This window comes from Triticum urartu, chromosome 6A, assembly GCF_056163025.1.
Source record: "Triticum urartu cultivar PI428250 chromosome 6A, HENAU_Tu73, whole genome shotgun sequence".
In the NCBI taxonomy this organism is placed as follows: Eukaryota; Viridiplantae; Streptophyta; class Magnoliopsida; order Poales; family Poaceae; genus Triticum; species Triticum urartu.
Genome location: NC_141878.1, coordinates 50393652 through 50413706, shown reverse-complemented (window position 1 = coordinate 50413706; position 20055 = coordinate 50393652). Strand labels below are relative to the sequence as shown.

The following is a 20055-nucleotide window of genomic DNA, read 5'->3' as shown; positions in this document are numbered from 1 at the left end:
TGTAACAGATCAAGAAGGAGCTGCTCGTTGCTGCTGAGCTCAAGATGGAGCTTCGGCCTTGAAAATAGATGAGTTTCTCATTTCTTCGTGGTTTTTCTTTGTTTGTTTTCATTCAATACTCTTTCAACTCTATTTGTTCTCTATTTTTTATTTCCTCGCTCTTTTTCTTGAGTCTCTCCCCATTTATTCAGCCTCTGTCATGTGTCATTCTAGGTATTTGAAGCTTGTGTCTATAATTTGTTATTGAATGTTGTGTTTGTATCTCTATCTTCAAGGATGCATGTCTAGAAGTTCGTACGGTGGCGGCGCATCGAGTACCTTGCCAGTTATAGGGGGATGGTCTTGTTGGAGAAAACCATCATGAATCACACAACCAATCATGCATCTCGGTGTATTGTACATTTCTCATTCGCTAAATAAGTAAATATGTTCTTTAGTGCACCGCATGCGTCAACTGCATGACTGCATTGTGAATTCTTTTTGTCGCCGACGATGTGTTGGTTGTGCGACGTGCATCATTTCTTGAAGTTCTTCATTCATTGCATATATCACCTTCATACAATTGTTCGCTTTGTTGATGCTAGCTTTGTAAGTTATACAAAATATCAATTTAAACACGTTGTTGCCTTTTTACCTATAGAATTTCGAAGTTAGCCAGTAGTCTTTTTTCTCCTTTTTATTCATTTGAGAAACTAAGATTTCCCCATGTTTCGTCAGTGTTTTCGCAATGCCGATCAGTGGAGGCCTCACCAACGCATAATATGCATGGTGCACACGATGGCTGCATTTGTTTAAAAGGCTCGAGGAAAGAAAGTTGCGCTGAGAACTTATCTCGAGATGCCATTGATGTGTTAATTACCTTACAATTTTTTGTTCAGCAGTCCGTGCAACTGCTTCTTAATCCATTATGACCTTCTCCAGTTGATGTTTGTATCTCGGATAACCTATGGTTGATGGTGATCATGGATGTATGTCTACATAGTTCATGGATGCTCATGAAGATCTGTTCTTTTTTTTGCAAATTGTTGGAATATTGCAGTCTATGTCTATCCGGTGAGTTTTTTTCTTGTAGTTCTCAATCATGACAAGATATCTGGTCACCCATACAGATTTCCTATTCAGCCTGTGATTTTTGAAACATTTAGTATGCATTCAGTCTAAGAGGTTGCTGAGCAAAGTAAGGTTGAAACGGACAAACAGAAGGTGAATAGTTTTTTTTTTTGAGCCCTACTCGAGTTGCCTCGCAGGCTCATCCAAAATTCACAACGCCCAGGAGAAATAGTGGACGTATTTGAGCCAACAGGTATCGAAAAAAGGCTGAAGGGGTAAGGAGGAAGACCATCCCCCTAAAAGGCTGATGTATTTATTTCAAAATTTTCGGCGATGCGCATTCAATGGAAGGAGACGTTTCCGTCAATGACAAGGTGTCCACGGTGATTTCGTAAATTTCATGGGTACGGTGTATGTGTGTGCGTTTATAAAGATGAATGTATGCGCGTGTATATGAACGCTTGTGTCTATACTGATATTAAAAAAAAGACCCTATTGGTCCAAAATTTGACCGATGCCAAAATCGAAATCAGTCGTCTGTTAATTGGACAGTCTTTTTTTTTTGCTAGACACAGCGCTGGCATATAAAAAAGACATGTGTACTGGGCTTTATGGGCTGCAATGGTGAAGAGGCCTTCATCGTTTCCGGCTAGGCGAGGCTGCATCATCGTTTCACTTTGACCTCACTCGCCCGACCGCAACGCCCCAGCGGGTGGGGAGAAAGAAGCGGCGCCGGCGACCCGAGCCCGTCCCCGGCGGCGGCCACCGACGCTTCTTATTCCTTCCTCGCGATTCGATTCAGGCGAGTCTTTCTGCTTCCTGCCCTCTCCCTCTCCCGGTTCCGTTTCTCGTTCTCCTCTTCTCGCGGGATCAAACCCTAGCTATCCAGGTTTAGGTTTTCCTCCCAAACTAACTCGCGCCTACATTTACTTGTCGCGGCAGCTCAGCTGAGAGGGGAGATTGGATGATGGATACGGCTGTGGAGGTTTCCCGACGGTAAGACCCGTCCAGTTCCTCCGCCTCCCTCGATTCCCACCTCGCATTTCAGTTCACGCAGTTTGATTGTAATATATGTCCTGCAACGGCATTGGCTGAAGAAATCAGGTTTATTGCATTGACGCCGGCTTTGCATTTGCTTGGGGCTGCAGATTTTCCAGGGTCCATCCCAAGAAGAAACCATGCGGGGATGCCGATGGCGAGACACGCCGGCGTTCCCCGACCGTGGACCCTGTCTCCAAGGTGCTTGGGGACGATAACCTCCTCGGGGAGATCCTCCTGCGCGTCGGCTTCCCCACCACACTCGTCTGCGCCGCCCTCGTGTGCAGGTGCTGGTACCAGCTCGCCTCGGACCGGGGTTTCCTCCGCCGGTTTCGTGAGCTCCACCCGCCCCGCCTACTTGGCTTTTACATCGATAGCGGGTTGGTCTGGCCGGAGTCGATGGCCGTCCCGCGCTTCGTCCCGATGCTGCCCCAGCCCCCAGAGCTTGCCGCTGTTGTCCGCCGCATGGCGAGCCACAACTTCGGTACCCGCGAGGTGCCATGGATCATGGACTCCCGAAACGACAGCATCTTCACCAGACATCGTGAAAGAAGAGAACTAGCATGTGGAGTGTACCGCCCGCTTTGCCCTGAGAGAGGCATTGACGACGTCCCACCACTCCCAAGCACCCAGGATCGCAGTCGCCTAAATTTTGGTGCTATTCTCTCCAAAGAAGAAGGCAATGGCTTGTCCTACTTTTATGTGTTGACGGAGGGTACCGATGAAACAGAAAAATTCACTATGCGTGTGTATATGTTGCAAGGCAGTGTTTGGTGCTTGCATACCTTGGCCACATACCAGCTCCATCTTCCGCTACCGAGAGCAATAGTTGTGCTCGTCGACAATAAAATTTATATGGCGGCCTCCCCCGCCGGTGACATTATTGTCTTGGATTTGACGGCCTCAAGTTTGTCTAGAATCCAGCTCCCACCTGGAGTGAAGTATCACAGTTTCAACACCGTCTTGTCACGGGCAGATGATCCTTCTGGTATATATCTCATCCATGTCAATGGCTTTAAACTTCACATCTGGCTCCATACGGGGGACAACTGGTTGCTGGTCGATACCATTTGTTTGCATGAGATGTGTGCTAATCTGAGGATGCTAGATAGCACGCTTGAGGATGAGCATACTAGCCGTTGCTATATATGTCAGGCAGGGGATAATGCTGAGTTTCTGTTCTTAAAAATGTGTGGATGTGTGCTCTATCTGGACGTCAAGAACAGGACACTCCGTAAAGTGCATGCGATGGCACAAAAGGATCTACATTTGACTGCTGTCTACCCTTTTATGATGGTTTGGCCTCCCACATTCCCTGCGCTTAAGGATGGTCCTGCAAGGTTTGCCTTTTGCCTTTTAGTTGATCTGTACACTGCTCAAGTTGAAGTAACATGGTCAGTGTGCATCGTTTATTGCATTGTTTGGTATATCTGTGAAATGTTATTAGCTATCTGTTTGGTATAACTAGTACGACTTACATCTGAAATTGTTAATACCTGATCTTTTGGAATGTTGCTTATTGGATCGAATATATTCTTTTCTTAAAGACAGGTGGATTGGTATGTTTACACAGCTGGGTATGCTTTAAGCTTATGCATGATGTGTGAGTCAAACATGTCTCACCATGAAAAATTTCCCTTTCTACAACAAGTGGCTAGTCTAGGCTAACTTTAGTTTCCGAGTGTACATAACATGTTAGTGACTATCATTGTGCTAGTTACTTGGCTTACTAGTCCATTTGAAACATAATAAAATATTCTGATGCTGAATTACTTCCATCCTGATCCTTCACGTGCTTCCCTGGACCAGGAATGTCATGTAAAGGAGGAGGATATCAGGATGCTTTTGGATGATCAGCGACAAGGGCATCATCAGGGCAGCGCAGGGAGCTGCATGTCCTTAGTAGCTGTTGTAAGTTGTAGGATCCACTGTCCAGACATGGCTAATTTTGGAATGCTTTCTCCATTGTAATCATAATATATTTCCCCTTCTCCGCTGTTAGCTGAAGAAGATGCCAGAGGAACATCTTAAGAATACAATTCACTGAATGTCCTGCCTTTTCAGAGAACAGAGTGTTCCTTGTCCCATTTGCGCGAGTAATCCACTGTCTGGAGAACCAGATATGCTTAGACGATGGATATGCTTAACTGCAAGTGAGAGTATTGTGACAATTTATTCAGATTCTGAAACCCCAAACCGCTGATGGCTTGGTCCGGCAGATCTGAAGTTCTTCTGAACTGATAAAGGGAACCTTTTTTCTTTTCATTTTCTGTTCTCTACAGGAACTGCACACTCATGCTCTTGGCTGAATTTGAAATGCTTTCTCCACTGCAGTCAGTACATATGTTGGTGTCAGGCTGGTCAACGGTTTTCTGCTTCTCTGCTGGTAGCTGAGGATTAATTGTTTCTTCATAAGAACACAGTTCTCAGTGAAACCAGAGCGATCATCGCCGCGTTTGCGCAAGAAATCCACTATTTTCACATGGTGGACTGGACAGCCTAATTGCAGTTGGATGGTTGACTTAACTGATAGCAAGTGTCGCACAATTTGCCGGTCCCTGCTGGCCTGGTTCCGCAGATCTCAACCTCTGAACTGATCAAGGGAAGCTCTTGTTTTCATTTTCTTCTAGGAACAAGTGCCATCTTTCTTCTATTTCTTCATTTTCTTCATGTTCTTTGAGTTTCAATTTATCAAGGAGCTATCTCGGGAATAAATAAACGAAGGGAATAAGTTAGCAAGGAAGGAATTAAGAGGATGACATGCATAGAAAGAAATGAAGGAAATAAGATGCTGAGTGAGAGAAATAAGGAAAGAAAAGGAATTGAGTTCTTGTGACAGAAAGTAAGAAAGGAAAGCGGTCCAAATTAAGGAAGTAGCAGCTCTAAAATGGGATGATGGGTTGTGCATAATGCGTGGGATGGATGTAGGAATTGCTTATGAGCTCCAACTCACTGATTAAGCATGGTGTGCGCGGTCAGAAAATCACTATTTTTTCTGCGACTGCGGCTGAATATCAGTTTTGTTTCAGTACGGTTACAAACACCCCTGACAATAGCTGGATTGGTGTTTCAGTTTTGTTTCACTTTTGGACATCCATGTGAGCATCTTGATTCTGCTTTCGCTTGTCAGCTTGCAACGCCTGGTTTGGTGTTTGCGTGATTATTCAAGTTGCGGCCATGTGTTACATTACGATCAAATAGCTAACAGAAAGTTAAATAATCAGAGGTGGACTCTGATATGAATGTTTAAGCTCTCACTGTATATGTGATAATATCATACTGTATTCAGTATGATGCCCTTGACTCATATTCGTATTTTTAATTTCATGGCTAGAAATGAAGTTTTTGTGTTAACCATGTACGGCAGTTCTTTCTAAAGAATACTTCTATATTTTTTTCTTCTTTCCATCACCGCTCTGAATATATTGATGTACTGAATAATATGTGTTTCGATCCCAGCTTTTCTATCTCAGTGTTAACAACTAATCAAAGTTTTGCTAGCTTAAAGATATTTCTTAACATAACCAAAATTTAGCTAGCATAGGCCACATAATTTGGCTTGTTCATTATAACATTTTAACAGGTAGATAATTATCAGTTTAAATGTTTTTTTAAAGGAGAAAGGGCCAGCGAAAGCAGCATGCAACGGTGTGATACCAAGCTCATCCCGTTGAGATTTATCACGTTTGTCGTGAAATAGGTGGACAATATAACCAAGGTGGCGAAGAGATTGGTAACAGGGGTGGGTCGCTTGGAGCATGCGGGGATTTGCTTCCCCGGTCACAACGCACGAGCATATGTGCTAGTTTGGGCAAAAGAAAAAAAGGTACACCTCCACTGCAACGCTCCCGGAGAGGAAGAAGCGGCGCCGGCGACCGGAGGCCGGCCCCGGCTACGGCCACCGACTTCTTATTCCCTCCCGCCGATTCAATTCAGGTGAGTCTTTCTCTTTCCTGTCCTCTCCCAGTTTCGTTTCTCCTCATCTCACGGGATCATACCCTAGCTATCTAGGTTTTCCTCCCAAACTAACTCCTCCTACCTAGATTTACTTGCCGCGGCAGCTCAGTCGTGCAGGAGATTTAATGATGGATGCCGTCGCCGAGGTTCCCCAGACGTAAGATCCGTCCAATTCCTCCACCTACGATTCTCGCCCCCCGCATTTAGTTTGGAGTAGTTTGATTATGGTATTTCCTTGAACGACATTGGTTGAAGAAATCAGTTGCCATTTTTGCATTTGCTCGGCGCTACCGATTTTCCAGGATCTGTCCTGAGAAGAAACCACACGCGGATGTCGATGGCGAGGCAGGCAGGCATTCCCTGGCCGTGGACCCTGTCTCCAAGGTGCTTGGGGACAACAACCTCCTTGCGGAGATCCTTCTCCGCGCCGGCTTCCCCACTACCCTCGTTCGCGCTGCCCTCGTGTGCAGGTGCTGGTACCATCTCGCCTCAAACCGGGGCTTCCTCCGCCGGTTCCGTGAGCTCCATCCGCCCCGCCTACTTGGCTTCTACATTGGCAGCATCTTGATCCGGCCGGAATTGGTAGCCTTCCTGTGCTTTGTCCCGATGCTGCCCCAACCCCCGGAGCTCAACACTGTTGTCCGCTGCATGGCGAACCACAACTTCAATGACCCCAAGAATCTATGGATCATGGACTCCCGAAACGGCAGCATCTTCACCGGACGTCGTGAAGGAAGAGAACTAGCATATGGAGTGCACCGCAGAGAACTAGCACATGGAGTGCACCGCCCGCTTTGCCCTGAGAGAGGCATTAACGTCGTCCCACCACTCCCAAGAGCCCAGGATTACAATCGCCAATATTTTGATGCTATTCTCTCCAAAGAAGAAGGCAATGGCTTGTCCTACTTTTATGTGTTGACGGAGTTGACTAATCAGACAGAAAATTTCACTTTACGCGTGTATATGTTACAAGGCAGTGTTTGGTGCTTGCATACCTCGGCCACGGCCCAGCTCCATCTTCCGCTACCCAAAGCAAAAGTTGTGCTTGTCGACAATAAAATCTATATGGTGGTCTCCCCCGCAGACCGACATTATTGTCTTGGATTTGACAGCCTCAAGTTTGTCTAGAATCCAGTACCCACCTGGAGAGAAGTATGACATTTTTCACACCTTCTTGTCACGGGCAGATGATCCTTCCGGTGTATATGTCATCCATGTCAATGGCTTTAAACTTTGCATCTGGCTCCACAAGGGGGACAACTGGTTGCTGGTTGATACCATTTGTCTGCATGAGATGTGTGCTAATCTGAGGATGCTAGATAACACGCTTGAGGATGAGCATTCTGGTTATTGCTATGTATGTCATGCTGGGGATAATGCTGAGTTTGTGGTTTTGCAAATGTGTGGATGTGTATTCTATCTGGATGTCAAGAACAGGACACTCCGTAAATTGGTTGCGAAGGATAAACACTTCACTGATGTCTATCCGTTTATGATGGTTTGGCCTCCCACATTCCCTAAGCTCAAGGATGGTCCTGCAAGGTTTGCCTTTTGCCTTTTATATGATCTGTACATTGCTGTGGTTGAAGCCACATAGTTTTGCAGCGTGCACCTTTTATTGCACTGTTTGGTATATCCGTGTAATGTTCTTAGTTATCTGTTTGGTATAACTAGTACGACTTATATCTGAAGTAGTTAATACCTGTTTTTCTTTAATGTTGCCTATTGGATCATATATTTTGTTGCTGAAGACAAGTGGATTGGTAAGTTTGCACGGCTGGGTATGCTTTGCGCTTATGCATTATGTGTGTCAGAGAGGTCACCATGAAAGTTTTCCCTTTCTACGATAAGTGGCTAATCCAAGCTAACTTTGGGTAATTTGTGCTTGTATGTCAGGCATTTCTCCTTATATGATCAGATTTGAGATTCACTGTAACACAAACTATAAAATGGGAACATGTCAGTGTGATATGAAGGCATTTAACTGGTGCTGCCTGTCTTCTTGAAAGAAAAAAAAACCATGTATTGATGTAAATTCATTATTTTTGTTTCCGAGTGCACATAACATGTTATTGGCTATCGTGTACTATTCCCTCCGTCCCATAATAGAAGATCATTTCGCAAGCTAGTTACTTGTGGCAAAAAACAATGAAATAGTCTTATGGCGAATTACCTTCATTCCGATCCTTAACGTGTTTCCTTGGACCAGGATTGCCATGTGAAGGAGGAGTAGGAGGATATCAGGAAGTGTCTGGATGATCAGCGGCAAGGCGTCATCTTAGTATTTGTTCTATGTTGTAGGGTCCAGGCATGGGTGATTTAGGAATGCTTTCTCCATTGCAATCAGTGATACCTTTTAGTGCTACATTGTTCCACAAGTTTGCTCCTTCTCCGCTGTTAGCTGAAGAAGACGCCGGAGGAACATCACAAAAGAACACAATTTCACTGAATGTTCTGCATTTTCAGAGATCAGAGCGCTCCTTGTCGCACTTGCATGAGAAATCCAGTGTTTGCTGGAACCAGATATGTTTATTGGATGGTTGATGCCTTTATGGATAATGCTTAACTGTGAGAGTGTTGCAAGAATTTATCCAGTCTCTGAAACCAAACCACCAATGTTTATTGGATGGTTATGCTTCTTCCATTTTGCAAGGCCTTGGTCGCCGCTGCCTGCGTTGGTTGTTTATTGAATGAGCACGATGATGAATTCTCCATTTACAGAGGAAGCATGTTTACTGAGTGCTCTCAACAAACTTGGCTCAAATAAATACACTGAAAAACCAGATTGACACAGAACCAAAAGTAACTCTGTTTTGTAATAGGCAAAGAAAAGGACAATCAGATCCTCTTGACTACACCATAAAAAGTACTAGCACATTCACTTCACTTTTGCCACTGCTCGTGGAGTAGATCATTACCCTCCTTAATTCATAGTCATAGTACCTGACTGGTTCCATTCATGCCACATGGGGCAGGCATACAGCAAGATCACAATCACTCTGACTTACCACATAGTCATAATTAAACTAGCAAAAAACAAATGAAGCTAATACTCTTGCTACCTCATCCGATGGACGAACCGATCATTGCCAGATCAAGGCACACAAGATAAACTCCATGTTAATGTTAGATGACCATATTACAGACATACAGAGCCACAAGTTACCAGTACCGTATTGATGATCAACCTGTGGTCAACTGCCCAGTCGCAGCAACAACCTCAATCAGCGCCATCTCGAGCCCTCGATACACCGACCTGGCCTCCAGCACTCGCGTCATCAGCAGTGTGCTCGTCGTGAAGGTTACCTGCGGGCTCGTCATCTTGCAGCATCTCAGCACCTTGTTCCGGCATCTCCTTCTCATCACCTTCCTGAGTAACTGCCCAAGATATGTGTACTTAGATTTTAGATATTCAGGAGTTGAAAGTAAAACAATCCACAGGTCTTACCATTTTAAGCAATAAAATACTTGGTAAATTGCTTATGAAACAAAAAGCACAGGAGGAAGCATAAAGTACTAAGACTTGCAGGAACCGCATGCAATACATGGAGATTGGTGAATCAACCTTCAGAACTACTTCTACGCATAGTCCCATAGGTATAATGACTATGGAGTTTGAGATATATAGCCGAAAACAATCGCTTCATGGTGCTTCCCATTGCCATTTGCAATACAATTTGGAATACATAGCCAGACAAGACATGTAAACTAAAGAGATGAATCATAAGAGAACTTAAGAGCAATAGACGAAATGGTTTACAGAAATTAAAACTTTACCACATCAGACTTGCCTCCCTGCTTATATCTATCAAAAGAAATGTGAACAATATAACTCATACTTGACCGGAAGAAGGTGAAACAAACCAAAAAGGTGAACTGTTGGTAGCAGTGTCCTTTGAGCTTGTATTCCTTCTGCGTTAGTTTGTCCATAAAAACAACAATCATTGTCATGACGTCGTGTTTCTGAGTGCACATAACATGTTAGTGACTATGATTGTACTAGTTAATTATCTTGCTAGTCCATTTGACATTTTGATGTGCAAGGTGACGAAAAAATAATGAAATATTCTTATGCTGAATTACCTTCATCCTGATCCTTCATGTGTTTCCCCGGACCAGGATTGCATATCAGGAAGCGTCTGGATGATCAGTAGCAAGGCATCATCAAGGAAGAGCAGGGCGATGCATTTCCATAGTAGCTGTTCTAAGTTGTAGGGTCCAGACATGGTGATTTAGGAATGTTTTCTCCACTGCAATCAGTGATATCTTTTAGTGCCACATTGTTCCACAAGTTTGCTCCTTCTCCGCTGTTAGCTGAAGAAGATGCCACAGGAACATCATAAGAATAAATTTCACCGAATGCTCTGCTGTTTCAGAAATCAGAGTGCTCGTTGTCACATTTGCGTGAGGAATCCACTGTTTGCAGAATCATATATGTTTGTAAGATGGTTGATGCCTTTATGGATGTGTAGTTTTCGGGCTATTTTGACTTTCTTCTTCTAATACAAAAAGACTAGATGGAAAATTCATTTACTGAGGAAGCACAGCATACAGGGTCACACACTCCTCTCCCAACGAGCTTGGCTGAAATAAATACACTGAAAAACCAGATTGACACATCACAATCAGAACCAAAGGTAGCTCCGTTGTGCAAGAAAAGAAAAGATCAATCACATCCTCTTGACTAAACCATAAACAAGTAGCACAAATAGACCCACCAGGGCACTTGATCACTGCTCATGGAGCAGAACATTACCTCCTCAATTTCCTAGTACCTGACTAGTTCCATTCATGCCACATGGGGCAGACAGACAACAAGATCACAATCACTCTGACTTATCACATAGTCATAATTTAAAGTAAAAGCCAAATGGAGCTACTGCTCTTGCTACCCCATCTAGAAGACGAACCGATCATTGCCAGATCAAGCCACACAAGATAAACTCCATGTTAATGCTAGATGACCATGTTACAGACAGACGGAGCCACAAGTTACACCGATACACCAGCCTGACCTCGACCAGAGCCATCTCCAGTCCTCGACACACCGGCCTGACCTTGAGCATCCACGTCATCAGCAATGCTCTCGTCGCAAGGGCTACCCATGGGCTCTTCAGCTTGCAGCATCTCCACACCTTGTTCCAGCATCTCCTTCTCATCACCTTCCTGAGTACCTGCCCAATATATTATATATGCGTATTCAGACTTTAGATATTCAGGAGTTGCGAGTAAAACAATCCATAGGTCTTACCATTGGGAAATACTTGGTAAAATGCTTACGAAAAAAGCGCAGGAATAATCCTTCAAGACTACTTCCATAGGGATCATACTGAATTCAATGGAATATGAATATACAACAGAGAAACACTTGTGTATGGTGCTTCCCATTGTCATTTGCAATACAAGTCCGAATACACAGCCAGACCAGACATGTAAACATAAAGAGATGAATCTTAAATAAAAGAACTAAAGCGCCATAACCGAAATGGTAGCAGAAATTGAAATTTTACCACATCAGACTTGCTTCCCTGCTTATATCTATCAAAAGAAATGTGAACAAGATAACTCCATCTTGACCGGAAGAAGGTGATACAAACCAAAGGTGAACTGTGGTAGCAGTATTCTCTGAGCTAGTGTTTCGCCTAGTGAACACACCTTTCTTCTACCTCTCTAATCATTCTGCGTTATTTTCACAATAAAAACAAAAATCATTGTTGCGACCTAGTGTTTTTTTTATGATTTCAAGGTGCTTCCAAAATGGTACTCATACTGTGAGCACACCTTTCTTCTACCTCTCTAATCACCTTAAAGTGGCAAATAAAACAGAATTAAATAAACCACAATTATGTTTCTGAGCTTGATCAGCTTAGCCACAACACAGAGAATGTGACAACTAATAAACCGTGTAAACAAGATTCACCATGACAGTAATGAACTACCGTATCAAGAAACAGACAAGATGTGTGATAAGATAACTAAATGAATGAAATAACTAGGATGACACAGAAAGGTTACCACTTGATATTGTTGGTGTCGACAGCAATGGTGGAAAGTTGGTATATGGCCATGGGTAAAACATGCTAAACTCTGATCCAAGCACCCTCTCAAGCTGGAATGTCTTGACGTCCAGTGAGAAAAGGCCAGCATCAAGCGATGGGCTTCCGGAGTGACGCAGGAACCAGTTCGGCCTTGGTGGACCCACTGACTGCCATTGAGAAGAATCCAGTGAGATATTCTTCTCCAACTGCCACTGGCTGGAACTCCCACCATTGTTTCGCCTAGTGAAATATCTGATGTCAAGTGTCCCCCTTGGTCGCACAAACAACCCAGTGATGCCCTCCCCTGCCTCCACGACGTCTGCATACACATAAGCATAACCTTTGGCTTCAGGCGGGAGGTGGAGGAGTGAGAACTCCATCGTCCGAAGGTCGAGCACACGTAGCTTCTCCCTGCAAGCTGTCATCCCGTACAAGCAGCCATGCACATACTGGCGCCAGGAGAAGGATGCCAACCCTGATGACAGCGGAGCAGCTCGCCATTGTCCGGTGCTGGAAGAGAAGACGAAGGCGACCTGATTACCATCATCTTCGCGCTCTGCCCTCCATATCACTCTGAAAGACGTCTCTTCCGCAGCCTCGTCGTCGTCGCCGCCGCCGCCCAGGAGGAAGATCTGCCATCCTATCCAGCCGGTCGTGGTCGAAGGGAGCCACTCGTCGAGTCCAGGGATTCGGGGAAGCAGGAGGTGGCGCCGTGTCAGGACCCGCTATATTATGGAGTATGAACTAGGGTTCTGAAGGAAGGAAAAGGGGAAAAGTTCGCCCAGATCTGAGGGCCTTTGTATTAGCTATGGTTTTGCTTAGCCAGCATGGCAATTTCAGAGAAGATTCGATGATGAGGACGGCCACAACCCGGCTCCCTTTATAGGTGTAAAGTGCTCACGGCAACGACATGAAAAGTAACAGTAACGGCATGAAACGGAACAGTTACAATCTAACGGCTAGCGACGAGCTTAATTAAGTGAGGCGCGATCCCAGCCGTTCTTCTTCTGAACCCAACTGATATAGTTAACTGAAGAAATACCACACGCGCTTCGGTCCTGACATTGCTCCCCCCTTAAGGCTCGACGTGTCCTCACGGCGTAGCTACTGCTTCTCGTCACTCACGTGTAGTGTTACTGAAGAACTCCGGAAATGTATATTTGATAAAATCTGCGTCTTCCCAAGTCGCCTCTGTTGATGGTAAGTTGATCCATCTGATAAGCCACTGCACCACCGGCATGTTCTGTCGAGGAACTTGTCGAACCTCTAGAACTTCAGCTGGTCCAACCTTGACTGTGCCATCTTGATTGACTAGTGGCAGATTAGGACCAGGTATTGCTTTGTTCCCAATGTGCTTCTTCAACTGGCTCACATGGAACACTGGGTGGATTTGCACCCCACTCGGTAACTGCAATTTGTAGGCTGCATTGCCCACTTTTTGAATGACCCTAAAAGGACCATAATATCTGTTTTGCAGCTTCAAAGCACCTCTGAATCCAAATGCTGCTAATCTGTAGGGAGCCATTTTTAAGTAAACTGGGTCTCCCACCTGAAAACTTCTTTCAATTCTTCTAGTATCTGCATATTTCTTCATCCTGTTTTGGGCCAACACCAGGTTATCCTTGAGTTGCTTTAAGATCTGCTGCTTGGCACTTAAGAAGTCCTGTGCTTCTTCATCCTCAGGCCCAGGTATGGCCAATTCTGATATGAGTGGAGGGGGAAATCCATATAGGGCCTGAAATGGAGACATTTTGATTGCAGTGTGATAAGTTGAGTTATACCAAAATCCTGCCAGGGAGAGCCAGGATAACCACTTAGTGGGAGCAGATGTAGTCATGCATCTGAGGTAGGTTTCCAAGCACTGATTAACACGCTTAGTCTGGCCATCTGTTTGAGGATGATAAGCAGTACTGTATCTGAGGTCCACTTTCAGTGCAGAAAATATGTCTTTCCAAAGTTGGCTAGTGAAGATTCTGTCTCTGTCAGATATAATGAGCTTTGGAGGGCCATGCAATCTGATTATATTGTCCACAAATGATTGAGCCACACTGATAACTGAATAAGGGTGGGACAGTGGTATGAAGTGGGAGTATTTTGTAAACCTATCCACCACTACCATGATCACATCTTTTCCTTGTGATTTGGGCAATCCTTCAATAAAATCCATGGAGATATGCTGCTAGGCCATGTCAGCAACAGGTAAGGGTTCTAGCAGTCCAGGTTGCAAACAATTCTCATGCTTGGCTCTTTGACATACAGGGCAAGCAGCAATGAAAGCTTCTACAGCTGCCTTCAAACCAGGCCAGTAGAAGATGCTTTTTACTCTGTGGTAAGTTGCTCTTCTCCCTGAGTGGCCACCCACAGGAGAACTGTGCAAGGCTGCAAGCAATTTGGACTGTAAGTCAGGGGAATTGCCCACATAAATTTTTCCCTTGTACCTTATAATTCCAGCTACTAAAGAGTAGTCTAGCAACTTGTTATCCCCTTGAAGGAGTAGTTTTTCCAGGAGCTGCAAGCTAGAAGGATCTTCCTGATAACTTGCCACTAGATCTGCTGCCCATGCAGGAGTAACTGCAGAAATAGCCATGCACTGAGGAAGAACTCTTGATAGTGCATTAGCCACTTTGTTATGAATACCCTTTTTATACTGGATTGTGAAGTTGAATTCCAACAGCTTCATCATGAGTTTGTGTTGAACTCCCTCAGTGATTTTCTGATCAATGATAAACTTGAGAGATTGCTGGTCAGTCTTGATAATTAACTCTTTCCCTAACAAGTAGTGCCTCCATCTTTTCAATGCTTCAAGTATTGCTAGGGCCTCTTTCTCATATGTGGACATAGCAGCATTCCTAGGGCATAAAGATGAACTGTAATAAGATATTGGTCGGCCCTGCTGCATCAGAACAGCTCCAATTCCCTTTCCTGAAGTATCAGTCTCCAAAATAAATGGTTGAGAAAAATTTGGTAGGGCCAACACAGGAGCAGAAGTCAAGGCTTGTTTCAATTGTTGGAAAGCTTGTGTATGTTCAGACAACCAATGAAAATTTCCCTTTTTGAGCAAATCATGTAAAGGCCTGCATATTACACCATATCCTTTAATAAATCTTCTGTAATATCCAGCTAGCCCCAAGAAACTTCTCAGTTTTGTGATATTCTCAGGAACAGGCCAGTCAGCTATGGCAGAAATCTTTTGTGGGTCTGTGGCCACTCCTTTTGCAGAAATCACATGCCCTAGGTATTCCACTTGTGGAACTGCAAACACACACTTGGACATTTTGGCATACAGTTGATGTTCTCTTAAAAGTTCTAGTACCAACTTTATGTGGTCCAAGTGTTCTGTGAGGGTTTTGCTGAATATCAATATATCATCAAAAAAAACCAACACAAATTTCCTCAAATAAGGTGCAAAGATTGTGTTCATTAATTCCTGTAAAGTGCCAGGAGCATTAGACAGACCAAAGGGCATTACCAGAAATTCAAAATGTCCCAGGAATGTTTTGAAAGCAGTTTTGTGAATATCCTCAGGAGCCATTCTGATTTGGTGATAGCCAGACCTCAAATCCAGTTTGGTGAAATAGTTTGCCCCATGCATTTCATCCAGAAGGTCCTCTATAACAGGTATAGGAAACTTGTTCTTAATTGTAAGGGAATTTAATTTTCTGAAATATGTGCACAGCCTCATTGATCCATCCTTCTTTTTTACTAATAACACACGAGCTGCAAAAGGACTTTGACTGTGTCTTATGAGATGTGCAGCCAACAACTTTTTGATCTTCTCCTCCATTTCCTTTTTCTGCTTTTGAGGCACCCTATAAGGTCTGACCTGTGATGGAGTAGCACCATCCACTAGGGGAATCTTGTGGTCCAAGGCCCTATGGGGAGGCAGTGATTTAGGTTCCTCAAATAGGTCAGCATACTCCAGCAGTAATTTCTGTATTTGTGGAGGAGTTTTAAAATCCTCTGGTGCATCCAAGAGTATGTTGTGTATTTGACACAAGAAAACTTCAGGTCCTTTATCCAACAGTTTCTTTACTTTCTTGACATGCACTTCCTTCACACTGGCTGGAGTAGTAAACACTGCTGTAGATACAGTCTGCTTTCCTCCATGAGTGAAACTGAATTGTTGCGCAGGAATATCAAAAGAAACAGGGCTTACAGCAGTAAACCAGTCATACCCAAGTATTGCATCATGACTAGGTAGAGCCAGAGTTCTAAAATTGTGTGAGAGTGTCATTTTAGAGATCTGAAACTGACAATTAGGGACAACTGCAGTAGATGTCAGTATTCCTCCTCCAGCTACTGCAATTCTTCTAGGTTTGACAGGTAATAAGTTGCAGTTTGCTTTAACAACAAAGTCCTGATTTATGAAGGATGTGGTGCTACCTGAATCCAATAGTGCAACAGCTCTTTTCCCATTGATATGAATGACCACTGTAGGTGTTGGCACTGCCATTTGCTGTCCCATTGCAAAAGCAGATATGAACATAGCTTGATCCCCTTCAGTTGCTTGCTCTGTCTGTTCTTCTAATAGTTGTTCCTCCACATCATAAGTGGCTGGCTCTTCTTGTTCCTGCTGCATAGCTTGAACATTAGGTACTAGTTTGCATTTATGCCCATGTACCCATTTGTCACCACATCTCCAGCATTCCCCCACTTTCCTAATTTTCTGAGCAGTACTAACAGGAATTTCAGTGTGTCTGACAGGGAGTTGCTGTTGTGCCACAGGAGCAACATTCACTTTGGGAGGGAAAGTTGCATTGTTTTTCTGGTAATAGTTGTTGTAAGGAACAATTGTCCTTTTTGCATTCACAGCCACTGGTGGGTGACAAGGTTCTACATCCTTAGCTAACCAATATGCATCTGTAAGAGTTTGTGGTCTCAAGGGCCTGATCTGGAATTTTATTCCTTCTCTCAAACCATTGACATAACATCTTACAAACCAAGATTCTCCTAATTCTGGATTTTCTTCTTGGACATCAGCCATGAGATCTTCAAAGATTTTTGTATATTTAGACACAGTGTTGTTGGATTGCTTAACTGAATTGAATTTTTCAGTTAAGTCATAGGAACCTTGTGTGGAAAATCTCTTAATGACTTCAGAACAGAATTCTTTCCATGACATTTTTTTCTTTAATAAGCCAGATCTTCTAAGCCACACATCTGCTTCACCAACAATGTATGATTGGGCCAAGGATACTTTATACTCTTCTGGAGCACCAGACATTTGAAAGTATTTGTTGCATTGCCTAATCCACCCAACTGGATCTTCTCCCTCAAACCTAGGAAAATCCATTTTGGGTCCTTTAGTTATAGACTTCATGAATTGACACTGCATGTCCTGTTCATATGTATTTGCATATCCTTGCCATAACTGCTGATTTTTATTTTGTTGGTTGTACTGCTGGAAGACAGGAGTATAAGGATGCTGTCTAGTAGTGGCTGGTGTACCAATGGGACTTGCCTGCTCTATTCTGCCCTGTTGTGCATATCCAGGAGGAACTGCCGGCTTGGTAATTCTGATTAGAGGTAGGTTGTGGATTTGCAATTCTTCCAGTTGCCTTGTTTTCTCTTTATCTTCCTCCAGTTGCTTCCTTAGTTGCTCTGTTCTAATTGTTTGCTGTTGTAGCTATTCTTGCGACACTGTTGGTGATTTAGGTCTCTGTTGAGAGCTGGAGGGAATATCCGTAGTATTTCCATGTGTTGGGGCTTTTACCAAGGCTTGTAACACTGAGTTGATTGTAGAGAGTTGTTTGTCCAGATCTAGAACTATTTGTTCCACATTACCCACTTGTGTCGCAATTTCTCCTTGCTTGGAACTGATAGAGTGCACGTCATCATGCAGTTTTGCCATATCAGCCTGCATCTGAGCCTGGTCCTTTTGCATAATTCCAACATCATCTCTTAAGGACAACAGTTCTTGCAGATCTGTCTCGTCGATCGTCTTGGCCCAACCCATCACCTTGATCTGAAGAAGAGGGAAGGGATTTTACCACTGGTGAGCCCGCAACCTTGCTCAACTCCAGATCCTTCCGCCGCCTCGATCCTTGCACCAAAGTACACGGATCAGTGCTCAGACGCGGAATTTTACCAATTGAGCAGTGTGCTCAATCAACCGCTCCGGCTCGACTGATCTGTACCCGAGCAATTCGCCGCCGCCAACGCCGCCGATCACTGCCGCCGCGCCGCCATCGACACCAGAGAAGAGGGTGGGAATTGGGTGGGAATACTGGGAGGAGAAGATTTTTCCGCCGGTCAGGAAACACCTCTGCCAAGGAATCACTCGCTACTGATACCAATTTGTCAGGACCCGCTATATTATGAAGTATGAACTAGGGTTTTGAAGGAAGGAAAAGGGGAAAAGTTCGCCCAGATCTGAGGGCCTTTGTATTAGCTATGGTTTTGCTTAGCCAGCACGGCAATTCCAGAGAAGATTCGATGATGAGGACGGCCACAACCCAGCTCCCTTTATAGGTGTAAAGTGCTCACGGCAACGACATGAAAAGTAACAGTAACGACATGAAACGGAACAGTTACAATCTAACGGCTAGCGACGAGCTTAATTAAGTGAGGCGTGATCCCAGCCGTTCTTCTTCTGAAACCAACTGATACAATTAACTGAAGAAATACCACACGCGCTTCGGTCCTGACACGCCGGTGCAAGGGGTCGCACACCACCAGCTCCTCAAAGTCGTAGGGGTCCCTGCCGAGGAGGACATGACCGTCGCGGATCTCAAAAATGTGCCAGTCGCTGGCTGGGGCGGGGAGGAAGGGGAAGGAGAAGTCGGCGGCGAGGGCGACGGCTTTGGCGGCCGATGCGGAGGGGTAAGGAGGTTCGGCGGGGTGGAAGACTCGCTGAAAATCGAAGAAGCCGACGAAGGGCGGGGCGTGGCGCTTGCGGTAGCGGCGGAGGAAGGAGCGGCTCGCGATGAGGGAATGGAAGGAGACGCAGGCGGCCGAGATCCGGACGAGGTCGGCTGGGTCGGGGACGCGGACGAAGATCTCCGGGAAGAGATCGTCGGGGATCTGCGACGAGTCCATCAGGGCTGGCCGCTCTCCGGCGTGGGAAAGCTGGGTGTTTGCAGCAGCGGCGGCGGCGGTTGTGAGCAGGAGAGCAGTGCGTCCGTCTCTCTGTGTAGGGTGAAGTGCTCCTTACTGTCTAATAACTGGGCTGAGTCTATAACGGGCTCGAATGTCCAAGCCTGGCCCGTCAGAGAATCTAAGGGCTTGTACAATGGGAGATGAGCGTCTATCCTGTACAAATAAACACCGGTGCTTTAAAAAAATCTGATTTATTTTTCTAAGCATCTCTCTAAGCACCTCCCATTATACAAGTCCTAATTGACATCCATCACTAGCCGACGCCAGCTGCTCGGCTGTTTTCTAAACAAAAAAAACGCTTGACAAATTTCATTGAACACCTTAAAAAAGACAAATTTCTTCGAGGGAATTTTGTTGAGCGCCTTTTCTTTGGATACAAAAAAGCAGCTCCACAAATCATCATCATGGAGGTCCTATAAGTATATAAATCATCAATAATAATCAGGATATTAACTTCATATATTATTTGATTCTAAAAAATTCATATTTTATTTGATTGGAATTGTAGCTTCATCGTGTCATGGAATATGAAGTATCTAGTATCATTACTCCATTAAAAAATCACTATAAAATTGTCAGAAATTTTTACCAGGATCACACAAAATGAGAAGGAAGAGCCACTCTAACTTGACCAAACACAATATAACCACAACACAAAAGAGTTTGTCCTAAACTATCCAACAAAGCCGTATCTCGACCAACATCGGTCACCTCCCAAGGGAAAAAACTTCAAAGGAACTCTCATTGTCAACGCACCAACCACCCATGAGCGCCTAAAAGAGTTGGCAGGTGGGTGGCGGGACTCGAGCAACCCTGAGAAAGCCATCGTCTTGGACTCACCCGTGATGGCGTACATAGCGCCCTTGAAGGACAA

General features: G+C 44.5%; 2 protein-coding genes and 1 pseudogene across 4 annotated transcripts; 2 read left to right on the top strand and 1 right to left on the bottom strand.

The window, feature by feature from the left end:
- The first annotated feature begins 1710 nt into the window (after positions 1-1710).
- On the top strand, positions 1711-8689 carry LOC125517226 (uncharacterized). 2 transcript variants are annotated; one of them, XM_087531231.1, is made up of 6 exons: positions 1711-1852; positions 1993-2046; positions 2199-3428; positions 3898-3999; positions 4153-6024; positions 8255-8689. In XM_087531231.1, exons 2-4 carry the CDS (start codon positions 2015-2017, stop codon positions 3908-3910), a joined length of 1275 nt encoding a protein of 424 aa, XP_087387357.1. In that variant the 5' UTR covers positions 1711-1852; positions 1993-2014; the 3' UTR covers positions 3911-3999; positions 4153-6024; positions 8255-8689. The 2 variants fall into 2 exon arrangements, with proteins under 2 accessions (XP_087387357.1, XP_048538361.2); XM_048682404.2 differs by having other exon boundaries at positions 3898-6024.
- On the top strand, positions 5944-8689 carry LOC125514201 (uncharacterized; annotated as a pseudogene). The gene is made up of 4 exons (XR_015609450.1): positions 5944-6024; positions 6132-6202; positions 6348-7587; positions 8255-8689. The product of XR_015609450.1 is annotated as an uncharacterized LOC125514201 (transcript).
- A 72-nt stretch (positions 8690-8761) lies between these two features.
- On the bottom strand, positions 8762-19121 carry LOC147963828 (uncharacterized). Its single transcript, XM_087531232.1, has 3 exons — positions 18732-19121; positions 12061-12808; positions 8762-9423 (listed from the first exon to the last, which is right to left on the bottom strand). The coding sequence occupies exons 1-3, from the start codon at positions 19119-19121 to the stop codon at positions 9266-9268; spliced, it is 1296 nt and encodes a 431-aa protein (XP_087387358.1). The 3' UTR covers positions 8762-9265.
- Positions 19122-20055: the final 934 nt, after the last annotated feature.